This window comes from Rissa tridactyla, chromosome 8, assembly GCF_028500815.1.
Source record: "Rissa tridactyla isolate bRisTri1 chromosome 8, bRisTri1.patW.cur.20221130, whole genome shotgun sequence".
Lineage (NCBI taxonomy): Eukaryota > Metazoa > Chordata > Aves > Charadriiformes > Laridae > Rissa > Rissa tridactyla.
The window spans coordinates 7,642,382-7,666,948 of NC_071473.1; the positions used below are offsets into that span (position 1 = coordinate 7,642,382).

The window sequence follows — 24,567 nt, forward strand, 5'->3', positions numbered from 1 at the left end:
AGAGAAGATCAGTGGGGGCAGACAGTTCATGCAACGTCCCTGAGCACCCCAGGTGAGCCAGCAGAGATGGGGGGGGGGAACGTGACCCCTCAGCACAGATGCCCAAACCGCCCCTCCAAATACTTCTTCTCTTGGGGGGCTGCTTATTCACCAGGTGGATCTCCCAACAGTGTACAGGGTCTTGAAATACTGAACACTGCACCTCCTCAAGACATTTACATCACCAGAAGAGTCTTTTCGACATAGGATTTGTCTCCTCATTCTGTCCAAGCCTAAAAGGCTAATAAATGAGTTACACCCAACTCAATATAAACCCATCTCAGAAAGCAGCAAACTGCTACAGTACCAGATGGGATGCACGCTGCAACTTTTTTTTTTTCTTTTTCTTTTTTTTCTTTCAATGTTACAAAATTGAAATGGTTCACTCCTTGTTCTGGTGCCCAGTGCCAGTAACACTTGCCTCTGCTAATACTGCCTGCAAGATTCTACTGAATGCTGACTGTCGCGTCTCCCATGAGTTCTACAGTGCTTATCAAAACCAGAGAAAGCAACAGTGCCCGAAATTTGAAAACCTCAGCCCTGACATTTGCAAGTGAAACTAATCACAAATGTTTCACTACTAAGAGATTTGACTTTGGGAAATGAAATAAGACCCTGGTGAATATTTGAGTGCTTGGCTAATACATGAAATATAAGGAGGCTAGTAATATTAAATATTCACCAATTAATGTTAATAGCACATTTGATAATGCTTGAAATGAAATGCTTTTCAAGGTAACTATTATTAAAACTGTAAAGTGAACCATTTCTCCTTAGACTAGTCTAATCATGCTTAATTTCTTGACTCAGTGTTGCAGGGCTGAGACATCCCTCTCGCCTCCTCAACTGGAAGAGGAGAAACACAGAAGCCTTTCCAGAAATTATCTCTGACTCTATCAAATCAAAGTCTTCACTAGACCGTGGGCTCTGATGGGCCTCGAAAGCAGTTACTATTTAAAATGCTGTTTGTATCTAAGCAAATATCTAACAAAAAGGATTGATTTCAACCTCTTTACAGACAACAGGGTATCTTGAAAGTCAGATAAAAGCATTGCTATGATGAACCAAAAGAATTTTTAAAAAGCAGTTTTGGGGAAAAACAGTGTTTGGTTGTGCACATGAATACGCTGCACGTAAAAATACCTTCACTGACTTTCCACTGTTATAGCTCCTACGCGTACAGGCAATCACATGTTGCAAAAGCCAACACAAGCCTCATGAGTTTTGCTTCTTCCCCTCCCATCCCCAAACAGCATCCATAAACTAAGTTTCCTGAGTTACATTAAAATTAACATGGATTTACAGTGATGAAAGTTATTTCAATTACATAAGCTTTTTTCCTTAAAGATTTTCTTTCTTGGAAAGACACAGATATTAAGATCAGCAGCAAAAGAGTAAGTCCGACCCTGTGCTAACGAGACTACACAAACCAACTCACAGAAGGGTCAATTTGGTTCATTCAAAGCACTTAAAAACATGAGGATACAATTTATATGTGAAAAAGGCAACAAGCACTGGTCAAAGCTTTATGATTTACCCTCAGATTTCAGTCTTCTCACCTCTATTCAAAGAAAAGTTTGCATGTTCTTGGGTAAAGAATCCACACAACTAACTTGAGATAGTTTATTATCAAAAACCATTCTATGAGCAAAAGACAGAACCAATAAGGATGTGCGTGCATTTAATGCTGACTAGAACAGGAAAGAGAAAAAGAACAGTTTAAATTAAACTAACTATTAAAATTAAGCTTATAAAAACAAATGAGTCAGTGTAATTTCAAATAGTTTTAAAAGAAAAACAATTATAGGTACTTGTCTGTATTTTAATGAAACTGGAAAACTTCATGTTCCAGAGGCAGGCTGCTAAGGCAGCAGCAGACTACCTGGCGAAGGAGTATGAGCAATAATCGTGCCACACCCCGAGATCCTCCGTTGTGAAATGACCGATAGCCACGGCTTCTACTGTTGGCTTCAGCTGCATTTAGTCAAAGGTCATTACGAACCTCCCAACCCATACAAAACTATAAACAGTTCTCCAGATTTAATTCTGATTTTCCTCTTGAAGCAGAAAGCAGCCTCAGATGTTTATCCTACTCAGTACAACACAGATTACTTGAAATTCCACTTGGGATTTGGAGCTGTGGGCTCAACACACGCAAAAGGGAATGCCAATAATCACTCCAACAACATAAAAAAAACTCCATGAATTTATATGAAATGAGAATGAAAGGACACAAGATTGGTCTGGAAGTCACACTCTCTTTCATAGCAAAACAAACACCCCATTAAAAATCTACTACTTAGCCATTATTAGCTGACACACTTGACCTGTTTTATACGTATGTAGGTCCCAAAGAAAATAAACAATATATTAAATGAGTTATTGGTGTGGAGACCATGAAAGTATAAACTCAGATAACATGAAAGTTAATACTTTCAGATCAAGTTTTCACTAAGAGCAGAGGGGAGTTTTGGGGGGGAAAAAACATAGAACTCTACCAGAAATGCAGTAAAGTTACATTTGCATTTTTCACACATGGAAGAGCTGCAGGCAGACACTCCTGTGTCTGCGCACAGATTTGTTTCCATAGAATCAGGCTAAAGACCTTCCAAGAGTCCAATATCTGGAAATAGATACCAGTCATACCTATAGGGCTTCTATGGCTTAGCTTTAGCAAAAATAACAGAGGATGCACTCTCTGGAGTCTTCTCAAACACAGAAAAAAAGTGAGAAATATATCAAATACCTCAATATTAACACGGTAACAAAGGAAATGAAAGCCACAAGAGCCCAGACAGGAAGCGCACGATACTAATAGCCCAGGGGAGACAAGGCCACCCCCCGAGGACCCCCCATCCTTCACCTCCCCTGACCCCAGCGCTGTCACTCCCCCAGGGACCTTCGCTTTCCATCCTCGCAGCCCCACACTCGACACAACCCCTGACCCCCGCCCGTAGAGACCTGTGTCCCCGGCCCCGCTGCGTCCCGGGTGACCACCCACGGCACCCACCCGAGCGCAGCTCAGGGCTGACAGCGGGCACGGAGGGGTAAGAGGGAGGCCCCAGTGCCAGTGGACACCGACGGTCCCGCACCGTCCCACGGCGGGCTGGGGCTGACACCCCTCCGTCCGCTCCGGGCCCTCACCCGCTCCCGCCTCAAGAACTGAGAACGAGAACCTTCTCATTGCTTTTTTTTTTTTTTTTTTAAAGTTTTCGAGCAATAAAGGCCCTGCCACCCCCCCGTCCCGCTGTTTCTTTCTGAGCTGACACAAGTTTTTCTTCCCCAAAAAAAAGCCCCGCTGAGGCGAGGCGCGGCGCGGGAAGCCCCGCCGTACCCGCTACCTCTCCGCCCCGACGCGGGGCCGAGATTGCGGCTGGCCTCCGCTCCGCTGCCAAGCGGCGGGGAAAAGCGGAGCGGAGTCGCCGACCGAGCCCACAGCCCAGCCAGGCCCACGGCTGCCGGACCCCTCCGCCGCCGCCGCCGCCCACCTGCCGACAGTCTGGTTGGCCAGCTGCTTCATCCGGTTGAACTGCTTCTTCATGGCGGCAGCCGTTCCCCCGGCCTCTCGCCGGGAACCCACTGCTCCTCCGCCGCCGCCCCGGCCCGGCCTCCCGCCTCCTCCTCCTCCCTGCTCACGGCGGCGCCACCGGCCCCGCCCACACCGGAACCCTCCGCCGCTTCCGGCCCCGCCCACACCGTCACGGGGAACAGCCAGGGCGGCCGGAAACCCGGATGTCCCGCCCCCCCTGGGCCCGGATGTCGGGGCTCCGCAGTGAGGGGAGCGCAGGGCGCTGTTCCCTGAGGTGCGGCAGCTGGGCTGGGCCCGGTTCGCGGGGGTCACCCCTCTTGGAGCGGGCAGCCCCCGGGACACACCTCCATCCCACACCTTTATCACTAGACGTCCCCCAAGACTACCGCTCCCAGCTTCCCTTGCGGCATTGCCACCGTTTCCTGGGCGGGGCGATATAGCCCGCGCTCTCTCATTGGGCGCTGTGGGAATGGACGAGGCCCTGGATCAATCACTGGCGGGTCGCCTGGAGGAGGCTGGCCAATGAGGAGCGGTGGGGGGCGGGGCCACAGGGGTGGTGGCGGCAGCGGCGGGCGGCCGAGCCTGGCGCACTCCATGGCGGCCGCCGCCCGCGAACCGCTCTCCGCCACCGGCCTCGACGAGGCAGATGAGGCGGTGCGGGGGACGTGCGAGGACGCGTCTGTCTGCAAACGGTAGCGGTGCCTGGTGCGGGGGGGAGCGGCGGGGCGGGCTCCTCCGGAGTCTCCCCCCAGCGGGCCGCGGTGCTGGCGGGGATGAGGGCGGGCGGGGAGGTGGCGAAGAACGGGCCGGCTCCTGGGAAGCCGGGCTGGAGGAGAGGGGAGAGAGCCCTATCCTTTCCGCGGTGCCGGCGGGGCCGGTGTCCTTTATCCGCACCGGGGCCCGAGCGGCTGCAGGGGCCGGCTGGCCCGGGGAGCGCACCCCGCGCTGTACGGTCTATAGAAAACTCATCTCTGTGTGCGGGAATAAACTTCAAAACAGGGTTGGAGCTCCCCTGGGACAGGGCGAGTGTTTGCTCTGAAGGTGCTTTTCCCTCGGACCCACCGCTTTAGTCCTCAGCTTTGCCATAAACTTTCCCGGTCCTGTTATTAAACACCTGCCTAATTGTCAAATCAAGTGTTTGTTTACAAAACTGCGATAGTTAGAAATATACTTACTGCAATTTCAGTAATGTTGGGTGTCTGAGGAAAAAAAGCCATCTTAATATTTTTCAGAATTTTTTACTCACCCCCTCTGGAGGATGGGTGCTGGGAGGGCGATGAGGTTCTTTTGCCCTGTTGGGCATGGGCGTGAATTTACTTTCTGTTATTGCTGGCTTTTTGTTCTATCTTTTGTTACTGCAGCAAGTTATTGGGGTGGTTTGGTTTGTTTTTGAGAGTTTACCTTTTCAAATTGGTTGTAAAATTAGGAAACTCTATTAGAATAGAACAGCACTGTTGTCTGCCCTGAAGTGATATGTAGAAGCTCTGGAATAAGTGCAAACAACTCATAGGATAATGATGTATGGAAGTAAGGAATGCTTTCTCTGCGGTCTGAGGGACTTTAGACAAGCAATTCCTCTTTACTGGGTCCTCAAGGAGGAAATATTTGAGATTAGGGTATTTGCTTGCAAAAGTTCATCAAATAGTGCTGAGGCCATTAAAAAGATGCTTGTTTAATATGACAAGAGCCAATATTTTTTTACTAGACTTTATGTAACTTCTTAATCGAAATGGTTCTGAGAATTCAGCAGGGTTTTTAAACCTTGTCTGCGTGTACACACCCAGGTCAGAGAGTGACCTTTTCAGCCTGTGTATCTTTTAAAATAAACTTTAGAGTAGTAATATTTTAGGGTAAAAGTTGTCTTATTTCATAATTCTCTTATTTTTTTCCCCTCTGCTGGGCAGGTTTGCTGTAAGTGTTGGCTACTGGAAGGACCCTTACATCCAGTATTTTGTGAGACAAGCCAAAGAGAGAAAAGCACCTGAAATCAATAGAGGTAAGTTGGTGTGTGAACTTGAATGATGGCAGTGTGAAAGTGTTCTTAACTGGTCTTGAAGAGCACCTGGCAAAACCTCTCTATATAAAACCTCTAGGTAATATGGACTGTAGGAAATATGTAAAGGAATGAGTCAAGTTTTCTTCACAGTAATAATTCCGTACTGTAGCCGATCTTTTAAGTATTATTCTTTAAATCAAAACTCTTTTCCTTTGCTTTCTTATTCTGAATGGAATGTCTCTGTGTGTCTCAGCTTGCAGTAATCTCTACAGAGTAATCAGAAATGTTGATTTGACCCAAGACAGCAGGGTGTGTTTGCTCTGGTCCCTGCAAAAGCGTGCACACTAGTTAGAGTTATTCTGTTCAGTCTGAGGTGAAACTTGACTAATACTTTTATTTAGCCAAGGAGTCCTGTTGTCAGTGCATCAGATTTCATTAGTAATAAAAACAACCCGAAAACCCCTTAGGTAACTTAAAAAGAATGCACTATTCTTCCTAAGACACACCATCTTTTAAATAGACTACCTAAAAATCTTACTGAGTGTTAAACAACAAGTATTATATTAAAGTAATATTTGAAAACAATCTTTTTTTTTTGTTAACAGGCTATTATGCTCGTGTTCATGGAGTCAGTTATCTGATTCAAGCTTTTCTAAAGAAGACAGAATGCAACTGTCAAATTGTTAATCTTGGTGCTGGCATGGATACCCTGTTCTGGAGATTAAAGGTGACGATAGCTGAGAGTAACAAACTTGGCTGAAGACAAAGATTTGTGTGGCCATTTGAAGCACTTTTCTGTGAGGGCTTGTTGGTCCCACATTCTGGAGCGGAAGGTGGCGGGGTGCAGCGAGGCCGACTGCCCTGGCTGCTCTGCCTCAGTTCTCAGCTTGCTTAGAATTAGTTTAGGTACCTTTAAACCTCAGTGCCCAGGAGGGGCTCCTGTTTTTACTGGCTTTTACCAAAAAGAGTGTGACATGAAGCTGACCTCTAGTGGGCTTTCAAGAACAGAGCTTGAACTCCACATTTTGCTATCTGCTTTAAGCCTTGAGATTTCACTTTTTTATCCTATATTAAAATAGGAATAAGGGACAGAATTGTACAGGCACTATTTACATGTTTCTGAATTATTCATGTAAATGTGAGTTTATATATGTAAATATATATGTCTGTCTGTATGCACGTGTCATTCACAAAAATGTAGATTATTCAGATGTTATATGATAGTACCATTCTGAGTGAACGCACCTCTAAGTCATCTTGTCTTCTCATTAGCGTTTACATTTGTAAATTTGGTTTCTGGAAGAAAGCCCAAGGAGGCCAGTCACATTTTGCTTGGTCACAATTCATGGAATCGTAGTATTGTTTAGGTTGGAGAAGACCTTTAAGATCATTGAGTCCAACCATTAACCTACCACTGACAAGTCCACCTCTAAAATAATGAATTTCCTCTAACATGTAAAGCTTTTTCTTATCTATGTTCCCATGAAATTTGTCGATACGCGTTTTTATTAGCTTTCCTGTTAACAGTGATTTTAATAACTAAAGTGGGGCCTGTAACTCCAATTCTTTCTCCTTGTGAAGAGCAGGTGTGGTTTAATTAACATAGAGAAGATGGGACCCAGTTGACCAAGTGCTTCAGTGTTCTGACTACTGATTTAATCTACTGTTCAGAAATTCATGAGGTTGACAAGCCATAACTAGCAGCACATATCCATCACAAAAGGATTGCTGCATAGGGAGAAACTTAGTACAGCTTATCTGTCAGGGTGTCAAATAGCGGCAACATGAAGTGAAGAAGTTTTCCCCTTTTTTTTGTAGTAGAGGAACACTGATGCACTTGTGATCTGGCTCTCAGTTTGAAGACAGATTGTGGAATATGGTCACTTTCTGTGTTAACCTGCGCAAAACGTTCCTGATTCCCTTCGTAGAAGAATATACTGAAGATGCATTGTAAATGTCGTAATAGTTTCCTGTTGTTGTGCCCTTCTAGATCCTGATAATGTGTTGTTGGAATATATGTTTCGGTGATCTAGTGTCTAGAACTGCTGTATTACATAAAATGTTGAAGAATTTCCCTAATGCTTAGAGAACATTCTAATGTCTCTCAACTGCTTTTGTTATTTTGGTTTATTTTTTAAGCAGTGGGACATTAAGTTATGCTGATGTTACAAATGCCAATGTAAACTAACACAAAACTGTTTAGGACTTAAGGTTTCATCTTCTTGTCATGTGCATGTGAAACTTGAACGTCCCTAATTCTAGAGTCTTACTCCAATTCTCAGGATGAAAATCTTCTCCCTAGAAAATATTTTGAAGTGGATTTTCCGATGATAGTTGCAAGAAAAATACATAATATCAAGTAAGTATAGCGCTTATGCGTAGCTATGTGAAACTGAATGTAATTCAGCAAAATGTCATGAATTGCAAGCTACGGTTATTTCATCTCTCTTCTGAGAAATTCTTTACGCGCTAGGATTTAGAATAAAGGTTTCATTGTGCAGGCAAGTCATGCATGGGACTGTGCAGCCACTGTCCCAAATTGGAGAAGTTGATACGTGGAAGCTTTAGGGAGGCAAGCAGACTTACTCTTAATTATGTAAAATATAATGGGCAGGGGAAGCCTCACGATGATGATGAGAGGCGATGAAGTCGTCTTCTCTTACTGTTGAAGACAATAACAAATTCCCAGACTTGTATGTTCGGTTAGCGAGGTAGGATAGCTGGTACTGCACATGAATATTCTGTTTGAATTAATACATTAAGGCTTATAGAGGATACCTGAAGAGAGTGTCTGGATTTTTCTTGAAAGATTCCCCCAAAACTTAAGGCTCATTGGGGATAAGTCTAACTTGCAAACGTTTTTATTTCCAGCAGAGGGCAGAGGTATTCTCTTGTCTGTTTTTAATACACACACGTGTGGAGATATATATATATATGTATGTTAAAAAAAAAAAAGAAAACTGTAAGCACACTGTTAAACAAGCTTAACTGCTCAGAAACGCTTCTTCCTTCTTCCCACAGATCAAAACCTCCCCTGTCAAAACCAATTATGGAATCCCATTCAGGGGACTCTCTTCTAATAGGTGAGTCATCTTAAAAATAAGTCAGCGATGTACTGCAGCACTTTTAAAACTTTTCTGATCATTTTGTTCTGCTATGTGGGCAGGCTTTTAATGTTTGAAATGCTGTTTGGACAGAGAATTGGGAGGAAAAAGAGGCTTTTTTCTTCTCTTACAGACTCCTGCCCATTTGTTCTGTGTCATGTTAGAAATGTCTTCTCCTGAAGTGGTTTTATTCTGCCAGAAAGTTGTTGGGTTTTTTTCTTTTTCTCTCGTATGTAGCTTAAGTTACGTTTTCGTTCTCAGAAAAGGAAGAATGCTACTGATAGTCATATGCACTGGATAAAAATAGCTATTGAGTGCTTTTCTCTCTCTTCTTTCTGTCTTGTTAAAAACACAAGTCTTTACATTTAGCGGAGTCTTCACGTAAGAAATACAGCCTGCAAAGCCCATTTGCAGGATCCAGTGCCATTTGTTAGTATTTAGTATTAAGGGGATATTAGATTCAGGTGGTGTCGTGTGGTTGTACTGTCTTGGCTTATAGCTATGTTTGTGTCAGGACTGTAGTTTGAAAACCTCTCTATTTGTGGGAAAAAAACTGGGTTCTGTTGAGTAATGTTTTCTGTGCCTGAATAGCAGATACTGCACTATAGTAGGTGCTTTGGACCCTTTCCGAGGAACAGTAATTATCTGCATCTACGATACCAACTAATTTGTGTTATCAGATGTGACTCTAAACCAGAGCTAGCAGTGTTTTGTGTTCCCTGGTGTGATTACATGTACGGGTGCTTTTAATAAGCACGATTCTAGCTGAGGCTCTGGAGGGCTTCAAAGGGGCCTCCAAAGAGTGAGGAAGAGGAGCAAGAGTGAGGAGTTGTCTTCGTGCTGCCAATGGCAAGGTGTGGGTGCTTCAGCCCAAGGCTCTTTTAGTGCTTTAACTCGGATCAGAGTACTGCCACACGTTGATTTGATTGTGTATGTTTATGCATATTATGCACATTTTGTTGCTGCGTATTAGAGGGTCTGAAGGGTCTTAACTTGACAACGTTTTAGGTGTCATTTTATTTCTCTAAAGCTGTTTCTTTTGTTCTAAGTGCTGCATTTTAAATATTTTAGAGTAGCCATTTTACTGTAACCTGGCTGATGTAGGCTCTGCTGCACTGCGCTCTTTGGGCTGTAGCATAAGGTCCAGGTATTTGGAGATGGTGGAAGTCTATTGTGGAACCCCAGTTTGAACTGGCACTCGTTAACCACGGGTCAGTTTGGCAGAAATTCGTGTGGGAACTCTCATTTAAGGACATATTGATGGCAGTGCTTCATGTGGAATTGCCATCAGAAGAGGCTGTGGACTAAGCAGGCAAATAAAGCAGTCAGATGAATAGAGACTTCTTACAGATCTGAGGGAACTTGACAATGAACTCGCTCAGCTACTCAGTGGTGTATGCCCTCTCATTTTAAAACTGTCTTAGAACCTGAGAACTCGAAGGTGGTGGCTGTGACTCAGATGGGCTCCAGGAGAAATCCAGGGAATTACGAGCCAGTAGGTCTAATGTTAGTCCTACATCAAATTAGTAGAAACTCTAACAGACAGACTTAGTGGAACAAAGGGATAATATAATTTGTTGAGAAAGAGTCAGTATGGCTTTTGTAAAGGTAACTTATACCTCACAAACCTATTGGAGTTCTCATAGGAGTCAACAGGTATACTGGAAAAGGACATCCAATTAATATAGTGCTTGAATTTAAAAAATGTGTTTTGACAGTGTCCCTTCACAAAGTTTGCCAAAGAAATTGCGTGGTGGTTGTTGGGGGAAGGAACGGTTCTCATATGGATAAACAGCTGGGTATGGAGGGCAGGCGTATGTTGCTAATTTTCATTATGGAGGGAGATGGAGATTTGTGCTTAAGGATATATTGTTGTTCAACACTAAGAAATGATTGGGAAAATAGAGTGACTAGTAAGTGGCAGCTTGTTGGCAAGTCCACACTCTTCAGAGTGGTAAAGTGATGCACGTGGGGAGAAAAAGTAGCGTGTGCCTCACATGTCAATGATAGGCTTCTGGCTGATCATTGCTGCCTGCGTACAAGATCTGGGTATTATAATATATAGATATATTAAAAAATTGGCACAGTAATGGTCCAGAAATCCAAATCAAATTTAAGCATTCTTAGAAAAAAGATGGGAAACAACATAGATGCTAGTATTAGTAGTAGTACGTATTTGCCCTCTCTTTGCCTTTTCCCTAGGTAGCTGTTGGCATCTGTGCGAGGCGGGATACCATACTAGGGGCTCCTTTGGTCTCACCTGATACAGCTGTTAGACTAATGCAATATTCCGGGAATACCACCTGGCATAGGGATTGTAGTGGGGCATAATGAAGCAGCATTTTTGTGATTTTTCCATGTGAAGATACGGATTAGGATTTTAGAATCTTGTGGTGGAAGGTTGTCCCATCCTGTCCCCCCCAAATCAGTTCCACGCTGCTGTCTCATGTATACCAGGAATAATTTGCTTAGATGCTTTGGAATTTGATTTTTTGGGTTGTTGTAATATCAATTCACATGACTCTTGTTCTCTTACTGCTTTTCTTCTCACACTGAATGTTTTCATTTCATGTAACTAGTGCTAATAGACAACTTTATCGGCTTCAGGGCAACATCTGCTTTCTCCGTGCACTTTATACAAAGCAATGACAGCATGGCTTGTGATTCAAGTATAGACATTTGTGGCCTCTGCCCTTGAATGCGGCAAGATGACACTCGTCATTGAACAGCTTTGTCGTTTCCTAGGGAATGTCAGATCTCCAGGGGAAAGCCGTGAATTTGTGCAGTAATTTGACATTGCTGTGGCAGTATCAGGTTAAATTGTTTTCAAAGTTCAGTGGCACTATCTGGTTTATGATGCAGTTGCTGGTGTTAGGAAGTTAGTGCTCCACCTTTGCTACCTTGCGAGTGCAAATTACACTTCAGTGAACTATTACCTTTCAGTGCCGCTCATACACTTTCAGGCCCTGTCTAGTCCAGCTTTGGGACTTGGTTGTTTTCACTTCTTTTTCCTTACGTTTCCGAACTTGCTTGTGATCCAAGGCAGACGTCAGGAGTGTTGCTGTCTTGGTGACCTGCATGCCTTGTGTCGGGGATGATCCTGCGCTTGCAAGACAAATTAAATTTCTTTGTGTTTTGACACGTCCCCTGTTCTGATGTTGTAGTTAAACAACCCGAGCGAGACCAATACTACATCACGCCTTTGAGCCGGCAGAATAGGTTGTATGGGCTGGTTTGTAAAGATGCCAAAGATACCTTAGGATGAAAATCCTAATAAAATCCGTTTGAGTCAATAGTATCCTGCCTGCTATCTCTTGGAAAACCTTCAGGAAGTTGTTTCACTAATCCGAGAAGAGGGCGAAAAAAGAAAATGCTGAATTCTTGTAGCAGGGGAAACACTGCGCTTTGTGCACCTGTGCTTCTATAACGCTGCTTCAGCAGAGGGCTGGAGGTAGCGGGTGAGTGCCTTAGGGCCACCATAAACCAGAGCATTTACGTGCTGGTAGGGTAGAATGTTTCTGTGAAGAAAAAAAATTATTGCAGTGAGGTCAAAAGGCAAATATAAGCAACTCCGGCTACTGTTCGGTTTCTGTGATGATGTCTAAATTTGAAATACTTGTATTGTGACTTCTGTGCCAAAAGTTGTGGAAAATACACCTACAAGTGGGATGACCAGAACAAAATGTTCTCCGTTGCATTATGCAATAACTGAGTGTCTCTTACCTCAGCGTGAGGCGATGGTGCAGTTGTCAGTCTGATTTTTAAAATCTAGAGGTTGTTTGCCTAGTTAAGTATGATCTCTTCATCCCTTTGACTTTATATGTAAAATGACTTTTTTAATGCCATGCATAGGCCAAAGGTGGAAGCTAGCAGAAAATCTTACAAGAAAGTTTGGAAGAGGCTTTGCTTAAACTCTTTTCTCTTGCCTTTTTTTTTTCCTTTTCCCTCTCTTTTTGAATTTTAAAATTGGCTAGTGTAGATTTCATAGTTTTCCCTAAGATTTCCTTCAAAAGAAAAGTACTGATCATAAATGTTGAAATATATGAATTATGGCGATATCTACTGACGTGCTTTCAGATATGTTTAAAGCATACAATTTTTAGCAATTGTATCAGCTTGTGTATAGTGCGCGTGCGGCTCTGCCTCGGTACTATCTGTGGTTGTGTTTGCCAACAACCATCAATGGAGAGTCGAGGGAAGTTGGCAGGAAAACGTGTGGAGGAGCAAGTACATTCTGTTTGAATGGACCAAAGAAGGGAGAACCAGACGGCCCCGGTACTGGAAATGGAAGTCAAGTGATTGCGTTTGGAGTAAAAGGCTTTTGAAGAGACAACCCGTTCCTCATCAGCTTTCTCGGCCTTTTAAAAGTTCCTGCAGCAAGGAGTCCTGTATTAAGGCATTAAGTATTCTTGGCTTTAGGGTTTAAAGAATATTTCCACTGAGCCAAATCACCCTTAAAGAAACCTGTTCTAGTTTTCTGTTTGGGTTTTTCTCCAATAGATAACTTGGCATACCCAGGCTATGACTATGTGGCTGTTTATTTTCACTTGTCCCCAACCCACATCTCCAAAACTACCCATACTGGTCACCTAGGCCGCTGCCTTTGGCCATCCCCGCTCCCACCATCTTAAGGCATAACAGCAACTCTGTGGGGTTTGTTCGTGTGTATACAGGCTTATTAACACTGACGTTAGTCATTTTGATTGCTGAAATTTGAACCGTTTTTTGAAGGACAGTTTTCTAACCTGGAGTTTGAGAGGTTTTGCCCTTTCCTGCTCTTTGCTAGTAAAAATGCTTGAATCAACATGATGTGAGCAAGAGACATTTACTTCCGCCTCTGAAGTTTTTGTACTGCTTCCATTACTGGATCACTTAAAAAACTTTTGTAGTTTATTTCTGGTTATAATTAACATAGTAGTATGTCCAAGTCAATGAAGCTGGACAAGAAGATTGCATTAATTTCATACTAATTGTGGTGACTGACGCTTACAGTGCTGTATCTCCGGACAGCAAACCAATCGCTGTATAAATACTTTCCTCTGTGTGGTGCGTTTTTTTCTGTGGCTTTTCTTGATGCCATTATCATGGCCTTGATATCATAACTTAAATAGAAGGGTGTGGGAAGTAGTAAAGCTATTACAGAACATGCACATGGAAAAAAGCCTTGACTCAAAATGTTGAATCATTTGCCGCACAACTTTTCTTTTTTTTTTTTTTTTCCTCTCCCCTGTAACTCTCTATATGAAGTGTTCTGGTTTCTCTATCTGATCAGAAATACTGCTGCAAAGACAGCTGTTGTCGCTCGTGCCGTTTTCAAACAGTTGGTCACTAGAAAACTAAATGGAGATACATATTCCAGAATGTTTGAAGCGCTACTTAATTTAATAGATTGCCTTTTTTTTTTTTTTCCCCTTCCTGAAATGGAAAAACCCCTTTCATCCTGTCTCTTCAGCCACTTGGCTTCTCTTTCCCTCTTCACCTGGCTCTTGACGTTTGCTCCCATTTTACCGTGTAGAAGCCGTGTCTGTCCTCAGCAGGATTCCGAATGGAGCTGTGCCAGAGCTTCCTCCGGCAGACAGATAGTGACTGGCCGTTACGAGGCCACTTTAAACTCTCACTCTGGAGTTGGGTTGTTTGATTTTTTTCCCCACTGTTTTTACTTATTTTACTGCCTGCTCCCTCGCACTCACATGGTAAGAGGGGAAAATTATGTGCTATTCTGTCCTAATGACTTCACTGGAGTAAAGCTAAAGCGCGAAAGAGCAACCTGATGGATTCCCACAGAACTTTTAAGTCTTTAAGTGGGTTTGATACTGCACTTGTAAAGGGCTTTCTATGGGGACTGGGCTCATCTGGTGGAATTGATTGCAACTGGTTGTCAGAATTATTGATAGCAAGATGCTGTTGTTGCTGCTGGCTTCCTTACAGTTTTTGCTAGTATGGAAGAGGGTCTTTTGACTTTAGTATTAGTTCCTCCTTCATGTTGGAAAGCGTTTACAGGAGCTTGCTGCCTGTTCTATCCCAGGATGAGAATTTGTTCCTTGGAATACTTTTTCTAATTTGACTCCATGCCCAAATACCATCATACGAAAAGGCTAAATGATAACTTTTTTTGGTCCCTAAATCTGTGTCACATATATATATACACACACGCATATATATTATATAGCTATATGTATTATTAATTTGTATGGCTATATGTATTGTTAATATTTGGAACACTGTTACTCTTAAATTAGTTTTTCAGAAATGGATGTATTTTTTCATGTACTTATGTACATACATTGGGTTATCTAAAAAGACTCTATAAACAAAAGAGAAAAACCCTGCCTTTAATCTTTGCATTTTTTCTTCTCTCTGCATTCCTTGAAACCATGGTAACGGATGGGATAACCTATCTGGATTAGAGTGGCTGCAGAGTGAAAGATTAGGCTTGTTGCGGAGTCTGATGTTAATATATCACCACCTGTAAACCACAGCAGTCAGGTATAAGGGGAATTAATGTTTTAAAAAGAAGAGTTTGCAGTTAATTGTTAGGTATAACAGAACAAACTTTGACTTAAAATTCATATGTCCCCATGTATTTTTGTTTAAGTTATAATTTCAGCATCCCTCTTATTTGTAACCGTTAGTCTCTCAATTTTAAACTTGCAGATTCTCACAGCCTAGACTCCAGTCGATATTCCTTAGTAGGAGCAGATCTCCGTTTCTCATCAGATCTGGAGGAAAAGCTAAAGAAACATAACCTGGATACACAGTAAGATTTTTTTTTTAATTTTTTTTTTTTTAATGAGGGCTTGTGGAAGCATACTGGTGAGAGTAAAGTCAGGCTCGGGCATACGGTATCTGCACCCAGTGCTCATTATGCTATTTCCATGGTTACCTTTTCCTGAGCCCTTGGAGCAGAAGGAATTGTTCAGACGCCTCATGCAGCCTCCCTGCGCCGAGCAGGCTGGCACTGCTGTCACCGCTTGGTAGTTCCAAGGCTGAAGCAAGGTTGTTCCTTGCATCGCCTATTCTGCAAACTGCGCTTTCGTCCTATTCCTGAGAAGATCAAACATTACAGAACTATTTGCTTCTTGTTCTTAAAACGCCGGAGGGAATGAAGTCTGGCTTTCTGTGAATGTGTTTCTGGTGATTGGTTCTCTTTGGGGTATGTGATCCTTTCGCACGAGTTAAAGCTCTTGTAGCAGGGCAGGCAGCTGCGATTCCTCCTTGCTTTCCGCCCCCATCCCTTGCCCTGGAGGGGATGCATTCCCACAGCAGCCATTTTCTGCCTCAGAGCTCACACGAGTTTTCTTTCTCTACTTCGTGAATTTAACTCTTTTAGAGATTTCTAAAAGAGTTACCCCTTGCTTAGATTTGGTTGGAATTTAATTCATAGAATTGTAAGTTATTCAAGGGAAATATCTAAACTAGAGATGTATCAAAATGTCATAAATTGCTTTTTTTAGGAGTTAGTTCAGTTGCATTTAGTTTTAATGCTGACTGATGGGCAGTACCCACATCAGTGAACATTGTTCACCCCTACTGTAATGGCTATATGAGTCCAGGTTTCTGGGAGCTTAGCTGGTAAAATGAAGCATAATTCTGTCAATGGTAAATTATTTCCGAGTTTTATCTTTGTAATTATTTTCTATTGTCTCTTCTTAAAGCTCTATTGTTCCCTAGGCCTTTTGGTAAAGTGATTACTGTGGAGGCCTTTGAGAACTTAACTCTTGGAGCTAATATCTGGGATTTTATTGTTCAAGTGTTAGGCTTCTGGAGGGGGCAGGATTTAAGTTTTTAGAGTGGATGATGGACATACCTTTCAAATATAAGATATATAAATAGCGACTATCTGGCTGGGTAGGAGAGAGCATATGGGTAAGCAGAATGCATCAAATTGCCATTTAAATCTTTACACTTCCATCTTCTGAAATCTTGCCTTGCTTGCCTACATTGCTGCTCCTTGTGAATTTCTCCTGCTTCTAGTGACTTTTCTTTTTCCTGTTCATTCTAGCAATTAAAACTCCTTAATTCTAAGGAAAATCACTCGTGTCAATGTCTATTTTGGGTTTTTTGTGGATGGAGGGGGAAGAGGCAACGTGCAACCTATAGATTGCATTTTGTTAGATAATGACATGTGAAGCTCGTTTTACAGATCTTGAACAAATTTGTCTAATTAAAATTCTTGGAACTTTTTTAAAGAGGAAACATTTTTTTTCAATTTGCATTTTGTTCCTAATTTTGCTGATCTCTAAAAGACTGCGGATTGTGTATATAGGGTACAATTCTTCTGCAAAATGAATTTTAATGTGCACTTCAGTTCACACTATGACAGTTCAGAGAAGACTTGCAGAATAAACATTCTTCTGTGTTCATGGTATGGCTGACTTAGGGGAGATTGTTTCCTAATATCTCTTGTTTTGTAACCATGGGAGTCCCCCGTCGACTGCCAGAAAACCAGGTTCTAGTCAACTTGATGAAGTGATTTAATTCAGCCTTAAATGTCTAGTTCATAAAAAGGGTAGCTCTTTTAAGAATTTTTGGGGACGTGAAATTACTTGCTCGCTAATAATTCTTTATAGATTTTCCTTGTTCTTTTGCTGGAAATAGTTCTCTTGGTTTTTTGTTTTATAGTTTGCCAACGCTTCTGGTAGCAGAGTGTGTGCTGGTTTACATGACACCGCAGCAATCTGCAAATCTTTTAAAGTGGGCAGCAAGCACTTTTCCAGTGGCGATGTTTATAAATTATGAGCAGGTAAAACAAAAATGGCATTTCTAGACCTGCGTTATTGTCATAAAAATTACTCTCAAAAGTGGGAGTTCTGCTTGTAAAATAAGAGTGGGCCATATCGTTTTGTATAGACAGCAGTTTCTGCTGAATTTCTTTAGTAATGTGTTTCATCTTGCAGATCTGTTAGCTCGTTGTAAAGAATATGTAGCTATTCCGGAAGAGTGTTGCTGGACTATATTGAACCAAAAGAACTGAGGCTTAATCCAAATGTGGAGAAAACCATAGAATATTGGTTTAGATAAGACAGAGGAAAAAAGAAATGACGCTGAATGTTGGATATGAGTGTATAACATTACATAATTACCTCTCTGTGTTCTCTGACAAAGTGAAGCAAAAATCACATCAGCGTGAACTTAGCTTCTCTGTAAAATGCTGCGTCGGGGGAACTAGGTGGCTCCAGGAATTATTACCAGGATCTTCTAAGCTGTAAATCACTGCTAGAGAGCTGGACCGAGCTGCTGACAATTTAAAGCAGTCAGTTTTCAGTGCCCCGTGCAGAGTCCCTGTGCCTGCAAAGGCATTGTCACTATTAAACTGACACTCAACTTGTGAATGTGAGATAGCTGAGGAGGTTGTGGCAGTGGGAGACGACACCTGGTGTAAGAATATGTGAAACTTAAATGTTATCCTGTACGTTTTATGACATCGACAACTTGAGAGTTTAACCAAGTTACTGCTTTTCACTGCGATTACATTCTTTTCGGAAGGGGGAACACTTTTGTCTCATTCTCTACCTGAGGTGAATATGACGGACAGGTTTGGACAGATCATGATTGAGAACTTGCAGAGACGACAGTGTAACCTGGCTGGAGTGGAAGTCTGCAGATCCTTAGACTCTCAGGTAAAGGGATGCAAAGCTCAGGGTGTGTTTCATATTAAACTTAATTAACCTGTCTACGAGTTCTGCCTCTGTGTGTGCACTATAAGGCTCAGAACAGTGACCAAAGCAGGTTTGGGGTGGGGCGGTTGCTACCCACCAAAATCCTTTCCTATCCGTGTTACAGTCGTTTCCTTTTATCAATGCCGTTTTGTACACTTAGTTTTGTACAAAAACTGCAGCAGATCAGAGCACGGATCTGTCTAGCCCACTGTCCTCTCTGTGCAGAGGTTAGCAGATGCTTAGAAAAGGGTATAAGTGCTCTTCAAAGAACAGGTCAAGCAGAGGGCCTACAAAATCCTGAGGGGGAAAAACTGTTCTCTGGTATTTTTCCTCGAGTCCTCTGAAAACTGTGCTGCTTGTTTATTTTACAGAAGGAGCGATTGCTGTTAAATGGCTGGGAGACGGCACATGCCATTGATATGATGAAAGTGTACAGCTTTTTGCCACAGGCTGATGTCAAAAGGTATTACTGATAGCTCGCTTGCGGCCAAAAGTCGTCTTCCGATCCCATTTCCAAGGTAGTTCACGTCAATATGTAGCATGGGATCCCCTAGTATGAGCGAGAGGAGGCTGTGTGCAGATGCAAGCTAGGTAGACAGGATGTGTCTGAGTCCGAAGCTCTCCAGAGCCTTAAGGATAATGCCTGGAGCAACATTAGTGATCCAGGGGGTTATTGCTGCCAGAAGTAGAGTGGGTGTGATATAAAGCATCTCATGACAGAAATTTGCAGACAAAAGATGCTACAGAAATGCCGTGTTGAGTTTTTCTAGTACCTGAGATGTTACTTGTGAACGTCCAGCCTCCGCAACACTAGATGAGTGGAGGGGAGTCCTAAAATACACTCAGAACAGGCAGCCACTTTTCACATCCCCGAGGGAGATGACATCCAGGTGTTTGCTCCAGTCTGGTGGGCCTAGGTAGGATTACTTTTTTATTACAAGTGGGTGGAAAATGGCCAGTCCTGATCTTCCCTCCCTTCTTCCTTGGCAGCATATTTAGGTAATGAGCCAAGGCAGGGCAGTCATTTAGCACTATGACCTCTTGTACTGTGCAAGCAAAGAAGGGGAGAGAGAGGAGAGGTGTGCCCAACAGCCTGGGGTGACTCTGTCTCAACGGATGGACGCATCTTCCATTCATATCGTGTTCATGATTAGACTGCTGGGTCTGTAGACAGAGCTTAGTACATAGAGGGTATAACCAAAGGCTGTTATAACAGTCAGTAATCTGCATGGAATTTGTTAAATTATTTTTGCATTAAAGAAAAGCTAAAAAGGGGGAACCTCTTTTTAATGAGTAACTTCTTAAGTATATAATATGAAGTGTGAATTGCTATGAGTCATTCAGTAACTATAGTTTGAATTAGCCGAACAAGTTACCTTGGTCAAAATAAGTATTCACATATGGGGATTTCTCAAACCATGGAACTGAACAGGTGAGGCTGAAAATCATAGGTTGTTTAAATAGGAACGATGACTGTGTGATTGTGCCATATGGCACTTGTGGAGAGACGTAGCATGTACTTTTTTTGCAGCATTTTTGACTACCTTAGGTCTGTTCGGCTCCTTCCACTTGTTCCAAATGCCAAGAAATGGGTTACATAAACTCTGTCCTTCGGTATTAATGAGGAAAATAATGCTTTCGATTTACAAAAATCTTTACAAAAGTGTTCTTCTGCAGCACTTGCATGTTCTGTGAATGTATTTAGGAACTTTTACCCCTCAGCCCCTTTTGATCCTCAGTAGCAGCCCTTCCAAATGTTTAGCATGGAAAATAAACATTCCTAGAGTGAGGGAAAGGAATGTGCCAGGTTAAACTTTTTAAAGCAAGCACGGCTTGGGAGGAGTTCTCCCCATTTGTTTTGGCGGAAGATATTCAAAGATCTTACTTTAAGAATCCTAGGTAGGAACCATTTTAGGAAAAAAAATCCTCAGGTCTTATAGGTACCATTTGGTTTGTGCTTCATCATGAGCTCATGTGAGAGACTTGTTAGAAGCTGCACTGGGGTACCCATCACTCTTCCAAGACATAATATGGTCTGTACCCATCACTCTTCCAAGACATAATATGGTCTGGAGAAAATACTGTCTTCAACTGTTCACTGTAACCCTTTGATAAAGATAAATCTCCTTCCAGCTGTACTTCCTTCAGGCTGTACTATTGTGTCTACGTAAATCTAGCAAGAGCAGATACGTGCAGTAAGAGGGTTTGAAGAGCAATACTGGTATTTGTGAGAAGTTACACCGGTTAGTCCTGGAACATGAAATTCCGGGGATGAGAAGATGAAAACGTCTTGTGGGTCACTTGTTTCATACATTGACAACAAAGGCTAGGAGCAGTGGTGGTATCTTCATTATGGACAAATACCTGTATTAATTTACTAGAAAAGTAAACTACCTTACTGGCTGTAGTTTTCACTCCTATGGAGTGAAGAAGAGTACATCAAAAACTGTACTGAGGCTCCAGCTTGAATCACAATTTTTATTTTATTCCTACAGAATAGAAGGACTTGAATTCCTAGATGAGAAGGAGCTGTTTGAACAACTAATGCAGCACTACTGCATCTGCTGGGCTTCAAAGGACAGCAGCAATCTGGGTAATGTTCTCCAACATCTAGGAGGTGACCCTTTACATTAAAATCTTATGTGGAAAGACTGGAACTACGTACACCAGGTGTATGGTAGAAGTATCCTGTCGCAGGAGTGGGGTGTGCTTCTCTGTCGTTGCTGGGGCTGTGAACACCTCCCCGGTGGGGTCTCGTGACTGTTTCTACACAGCCTTTTGAGGGTTTGTATAGGCATCTGAATTGCCCAACAAGAAGCCTGTCCAGTACAGGGAAGTTAGAATTTTTACACTGAAAGATGCCGTATGGGTTACTTTAAATAACTGCCTGTCTTATACTATCAGTGCTAATTGAAAGGTTTACAAATCCTATGCATGTGAAGTGCCATATGGGCACACAGTATATGAAATCACAGTGTCCTGACAACATAAACACAAAAATAAATCTGTATTACTTAGCCCAGTCTTCTTCTGCACTGTCCCCATTTACATCCATCTGAGACGTAAGTTTTCCACACTGCTTTCTCCTGGGGGCTGAAGTTAACTCTTTTAAATGTTGCTTTTGTTTTTAAAGTTCTGTCTCTCCTAGACTGGAATTTCTTTGAAACAGAGAGACTTGATTTATGCTTTATGTAGCATAATGTATGTTGCTGCTGCTTTAGAAATAATAAAATCAAAAGAATTGTGGTTTGGGTGAAGGAATGGATGTCTACAGCTAGTATTTGTCCGAATTAGACAACTCTGTTGCAGACACAGTTTGTCTCGTTTTCTGTCTGCAATTTCAGGGACTTTAGTCTTTCCAGAATATTTCTCTGGCTGCCAGTTTATCTTTTTCCTCCCCTTCTCCCTCTCTGCCTTTCCCTTGCTCCTGACAAAGCAGTATTCAAGAACAAATTTTATTTGCTGTGCCTTAGCAGATGTGAATCTGAAGTTGTGCGTGTATTTCAGCCAGACTGAGTAGCAAAGCATTGGATGGAGCTGGTAAAGCTGGATCTTCAATACCCTGTTGCTGCTGTAACAGAGCTGCCAGCTTGGGCTGGCTGCTGACCTGAATCCTGCAGCTTCGACAGTTTTGAGCTGCAGAAACCCACATTTTTCCATTTGATTTCTTAAGGCTAAAAAGGGAAGAGTGTAATACAGAACTTATTTCTACAGGAGCTGAAGCCGAAAAGTTCACCTATTCATTCACCTATTCACAGTAGTCAGTATTCCTGGGATCTTCAGCATTGTTCTTTGCTGTGATTAGAGAAGTAGTTAGGACAGTTTTGGGTACTGAGGTTAAGTGATGCAGCGTATCTTAGAAGTCAAAAAAGACAAACCCCAGAAGAGAAAATCAAATGTATAATGCATGGATATGCTGTAATATAAAGCAAGCTTTCTTTATGCAGAGTGAATTTGCTGCCCTCACCAATGGTACTTTCCCCAGCTTTCACTTTATAATTTCATGGGCAGACCCTTAGTTCAGCAGCAGCCTCTGTGTTGTTCCTTCTGCCATGAATAACTGCAGCGCTCCTTCAGATTGGCTTGTTCAAATTAATTGCTGCATCACACTCAAAAAAGGGTTAAAAAAGTATAGATCAACCTGTTTCCTAATTTCCTTTCCCGACACTAAATCCTTTACGTTAAAGTTTAAAAAAAAAAAAAAAAATTATCAGGGCATCCTTCTTCCTATGTCTAACTCTTCTAATAATAGTGTAGTACAGGTAGTATAAGAATAAACGCTTGTTTCTCACTCCTGCCTCCCTTTCTTTTCAAATAGGTCTTGCAAACATCACGTTCTAATGTATTTACTGGAGGGGAAGCCGTGGGCCCAGAAGCCACGGGGGCTGCCTTCTACTCGAGACAAGATCACAGAAATGATGGGACTTTGCATGTGCCAACTTCAGCCTGTGCATCTGTGTAAGCGGCGCCAGCAGAGGAAGCGCTGGGTGCTGCTGATGTCGACTGTCCTTTTTGGGTTTTCGTAGTTTTAATGAATCTCTTGTGCCCACTGTGAGCAATTGTTATAAGGCAAGACTCGCCTCCCGTTCCCAGATACATATAATGATGGACTTTCATAAGATGTCAGTAATTCTTGTTTAAAAGCTTGCCTTCCTTAGTTTAAAACTGAAAGTGAAGCGTTCTTGGATTATATGATTTCCCCCTTTTGTCCTTTTGTGGATATGTAAAATGTATTTGTGACAGGAAGCTGGAAGGTCCATGCTGGTGAGCTGCATTATTGGGTGTCCCTGCACTGTGCACAACTGTTCATGAAGGTTAAATCTTTTAATTTTCGTTCTGTTCAGGTTAAATTTTATGAAGTGTCAGCATGTTGGCTTTTTCCTGGCTTTTACCATTGCTACAAGGCTGTCACTATAGTAGGTATGTTATTACAGGGGAAGGGTGAAAGAAGAAGGGGGGACGTGGTACTTGTTCAGTGGTGTACAAGAAACTGGATGATGTTAAAGCAGACTTTATTTAACTGGGAAGGGCTAAGCTTGGCAGTTCAGCTCTGGGATTGTAAAGGTAAGAAAGAAATTAACCTAAATTTGCACTGCTTCTGGTAGTATCTTTTACACCAGTTTCTCATTCTTCTTTCTTTCCCCTTAAAAGAAAGAAACAAAATCCCAACAGCAACAAAAGACCTTGCCCTGTTGTTTGAAATTGAATCTTGCAACCTTCCTATGAGAAAAATAATAAATGTTTAGTATTTATAATTTGACTGGTATCTTACTCATTAGAAATGACCTATTTATATCTGATCTAGCAACTAAGTTTTTCCGCTCTCACCAAATGCCTCACCCAGAGTATTTTTTAAAGCAGTTGCAAGCATAAGCAACCATTTTTATACTGCGTGTGACTCTGTACTGTAAGTATTGCTTGCTTTGGAAATAGTTGACATGGGCTTGGACTGGAGATATAAAGAAAGAGACTTTTGAAATACCAGAAGTAGTAATCAGTTCTTAGAAGTGACAGTCATAATTTCAGAAGAACAGAAGTGGTAAAAAGAAGCGGCCTTCCCTTCACTGCCCACCTCTCTCAGTTTTAGTTGCCGATAGCTACAGGCCACCTCCTGTTATGTTGTGTCAAGCTGATTTCTTAAATGACAAGGCACAGAAATACAACATTTGGTTAATGCTCTGCTCGGTCTTTGCAAACTGTTCGCATAAACTCTCTGCTCCCAAAGGGAAGGGATGGACTGTGCAATTATGAAAGGAGCTTATAACCTTTGCTTCCTAGATAACAATATCAATGGTATGCTTATGCCTGCACATTTTAGATGTTTGGGCTTATCTGTACCCCTCTTCTATTAAGAGGCATGGGAAGCTGTGTCTGTGTTAGTGTTCACCGTTTCTCTCTGCAGATGCAGGAGACCATAAGGGTACTTCTTATTTTTTCACCTTACCATCAAAGCTCCTTCTTGAGCACGGCAGCTGTAACCGGGGACTGTAGGGTTTGCCACTGGCTGGTTCCTCACGGCGGTTGCCTGCTGTCTAGGATGGGAGGTGGACTTGCTGATGAGCCTTTCGGCTTTTTGGGAAGCAGGGGCAATTAGCCCGCCGTATTTAATGGCCTGCAGCTTCTAGGTTTTGCCTTCTGGTTTCACGCTGTTAGAGTTTTTGAATATTTTTCATTCCCATAGTTGCTCTGTCTTACCCTGACATGAACCCAAGGAGCTAAATTCAACATGGATCTATGAAT

The 24,567-nt window shown here is 42.4% G+C and overlaps 2 protein-coding genes across 10 annotated transcripts in view; one reads left to right on the top strand and one right to left on the bottom strand.

Moving 5' to 3' along the window:
* Positions 1–3,698, bottom strand: part of ARHGAP17 (Rho GTPase activating protein 17) — a 47,963-nt gene extending 44,265 nt beyond the window's left edge. For all 7 annotated transcript variants that reach the window (XM_054210589.1, XM_054210583.1, XM_054210586.1 and 4 more), the window contains exon 1: positions 3,528–3,698. In XM_054210589.1, coding sequence (XP_054066564.1) covers positions 3,528–3,580 — 53 coding nt within the window. In that variant the 5' untranslated portion in view covers positions 3,581–3,698. The remainder of the gene's footprint in view (positions 1–3,527) is intronic.
* A 421-nt stretch (positions 3,699–4,119) lies between these two features.
* LCMT1 (leucine carboxyl methyltransferase 1) lies at positions 4,120–23,582 on the top strand. Of its 3 annotated transcripts, none has more exons than XM_054210592.1 (11): positions 4,120–4,273; positions 5,473–5,564; positions 6,170–6,291; positions 7,847–7,923; positions 8,586–8,647; positions 15,323–15,425; positions 17,291–17,411; positions 18,187–18,288; positions 18,699–18,790; positions 20,823–20,920; positions 22,646–23,582. In XM_054210592.1, exons 1-11 carry the CDS (start codon positions 4,215–4,217, stop codon positions 22,666–22,668), a joined length of 951 nt encoding a protein of 316 aa, XP_054066567.1. In that variant the 5' UTR covers positions 4,120–4,214; the 3' UTR covers positions 22,669–23,582. The 3 variants fall into 3 exon arrangements, with proteins under 3 accessions (XP_054066567.1, XP_054066565.1, XP_054066568.1); XM_054210590.1 differs by having other exon boundaries at positions 4,120–4,260; XM_054210593.1 differs by lacking the exons at positions 15,323–15,425; positions 17,291–17,411 and having other exon boundaries at positions 4,120–4,260; positions 18,155–18,288.
* Positions 23,583–24,567: the final 985 nt, after the last annotated feature.

Bases quoted from the DNA above. Each gene is read 5' to 3' on its own strand.
- LCMT1 (XM_054210590.1), top strand. From the start codon at position 4,163: ATGGCGGCCGCCGCCCGCGAACCGCTCTCCGCCACCGGCCTCGACGAG. The intron at 7,924-8,585 runs GTAAGTATAGCG...TTCTTCCCACAG, and splicing joins AGAAAAATACATAATATCAA to ATCAAAACCTCCCCTGTCAA. The intron at 18,289-18,698 runs GTAAAGGGATGC...TTTATTTTACAG, and splicing joins GCAGATCCTTAGACTCTCAG to AAGGAGCGATTGCTGTTAAA.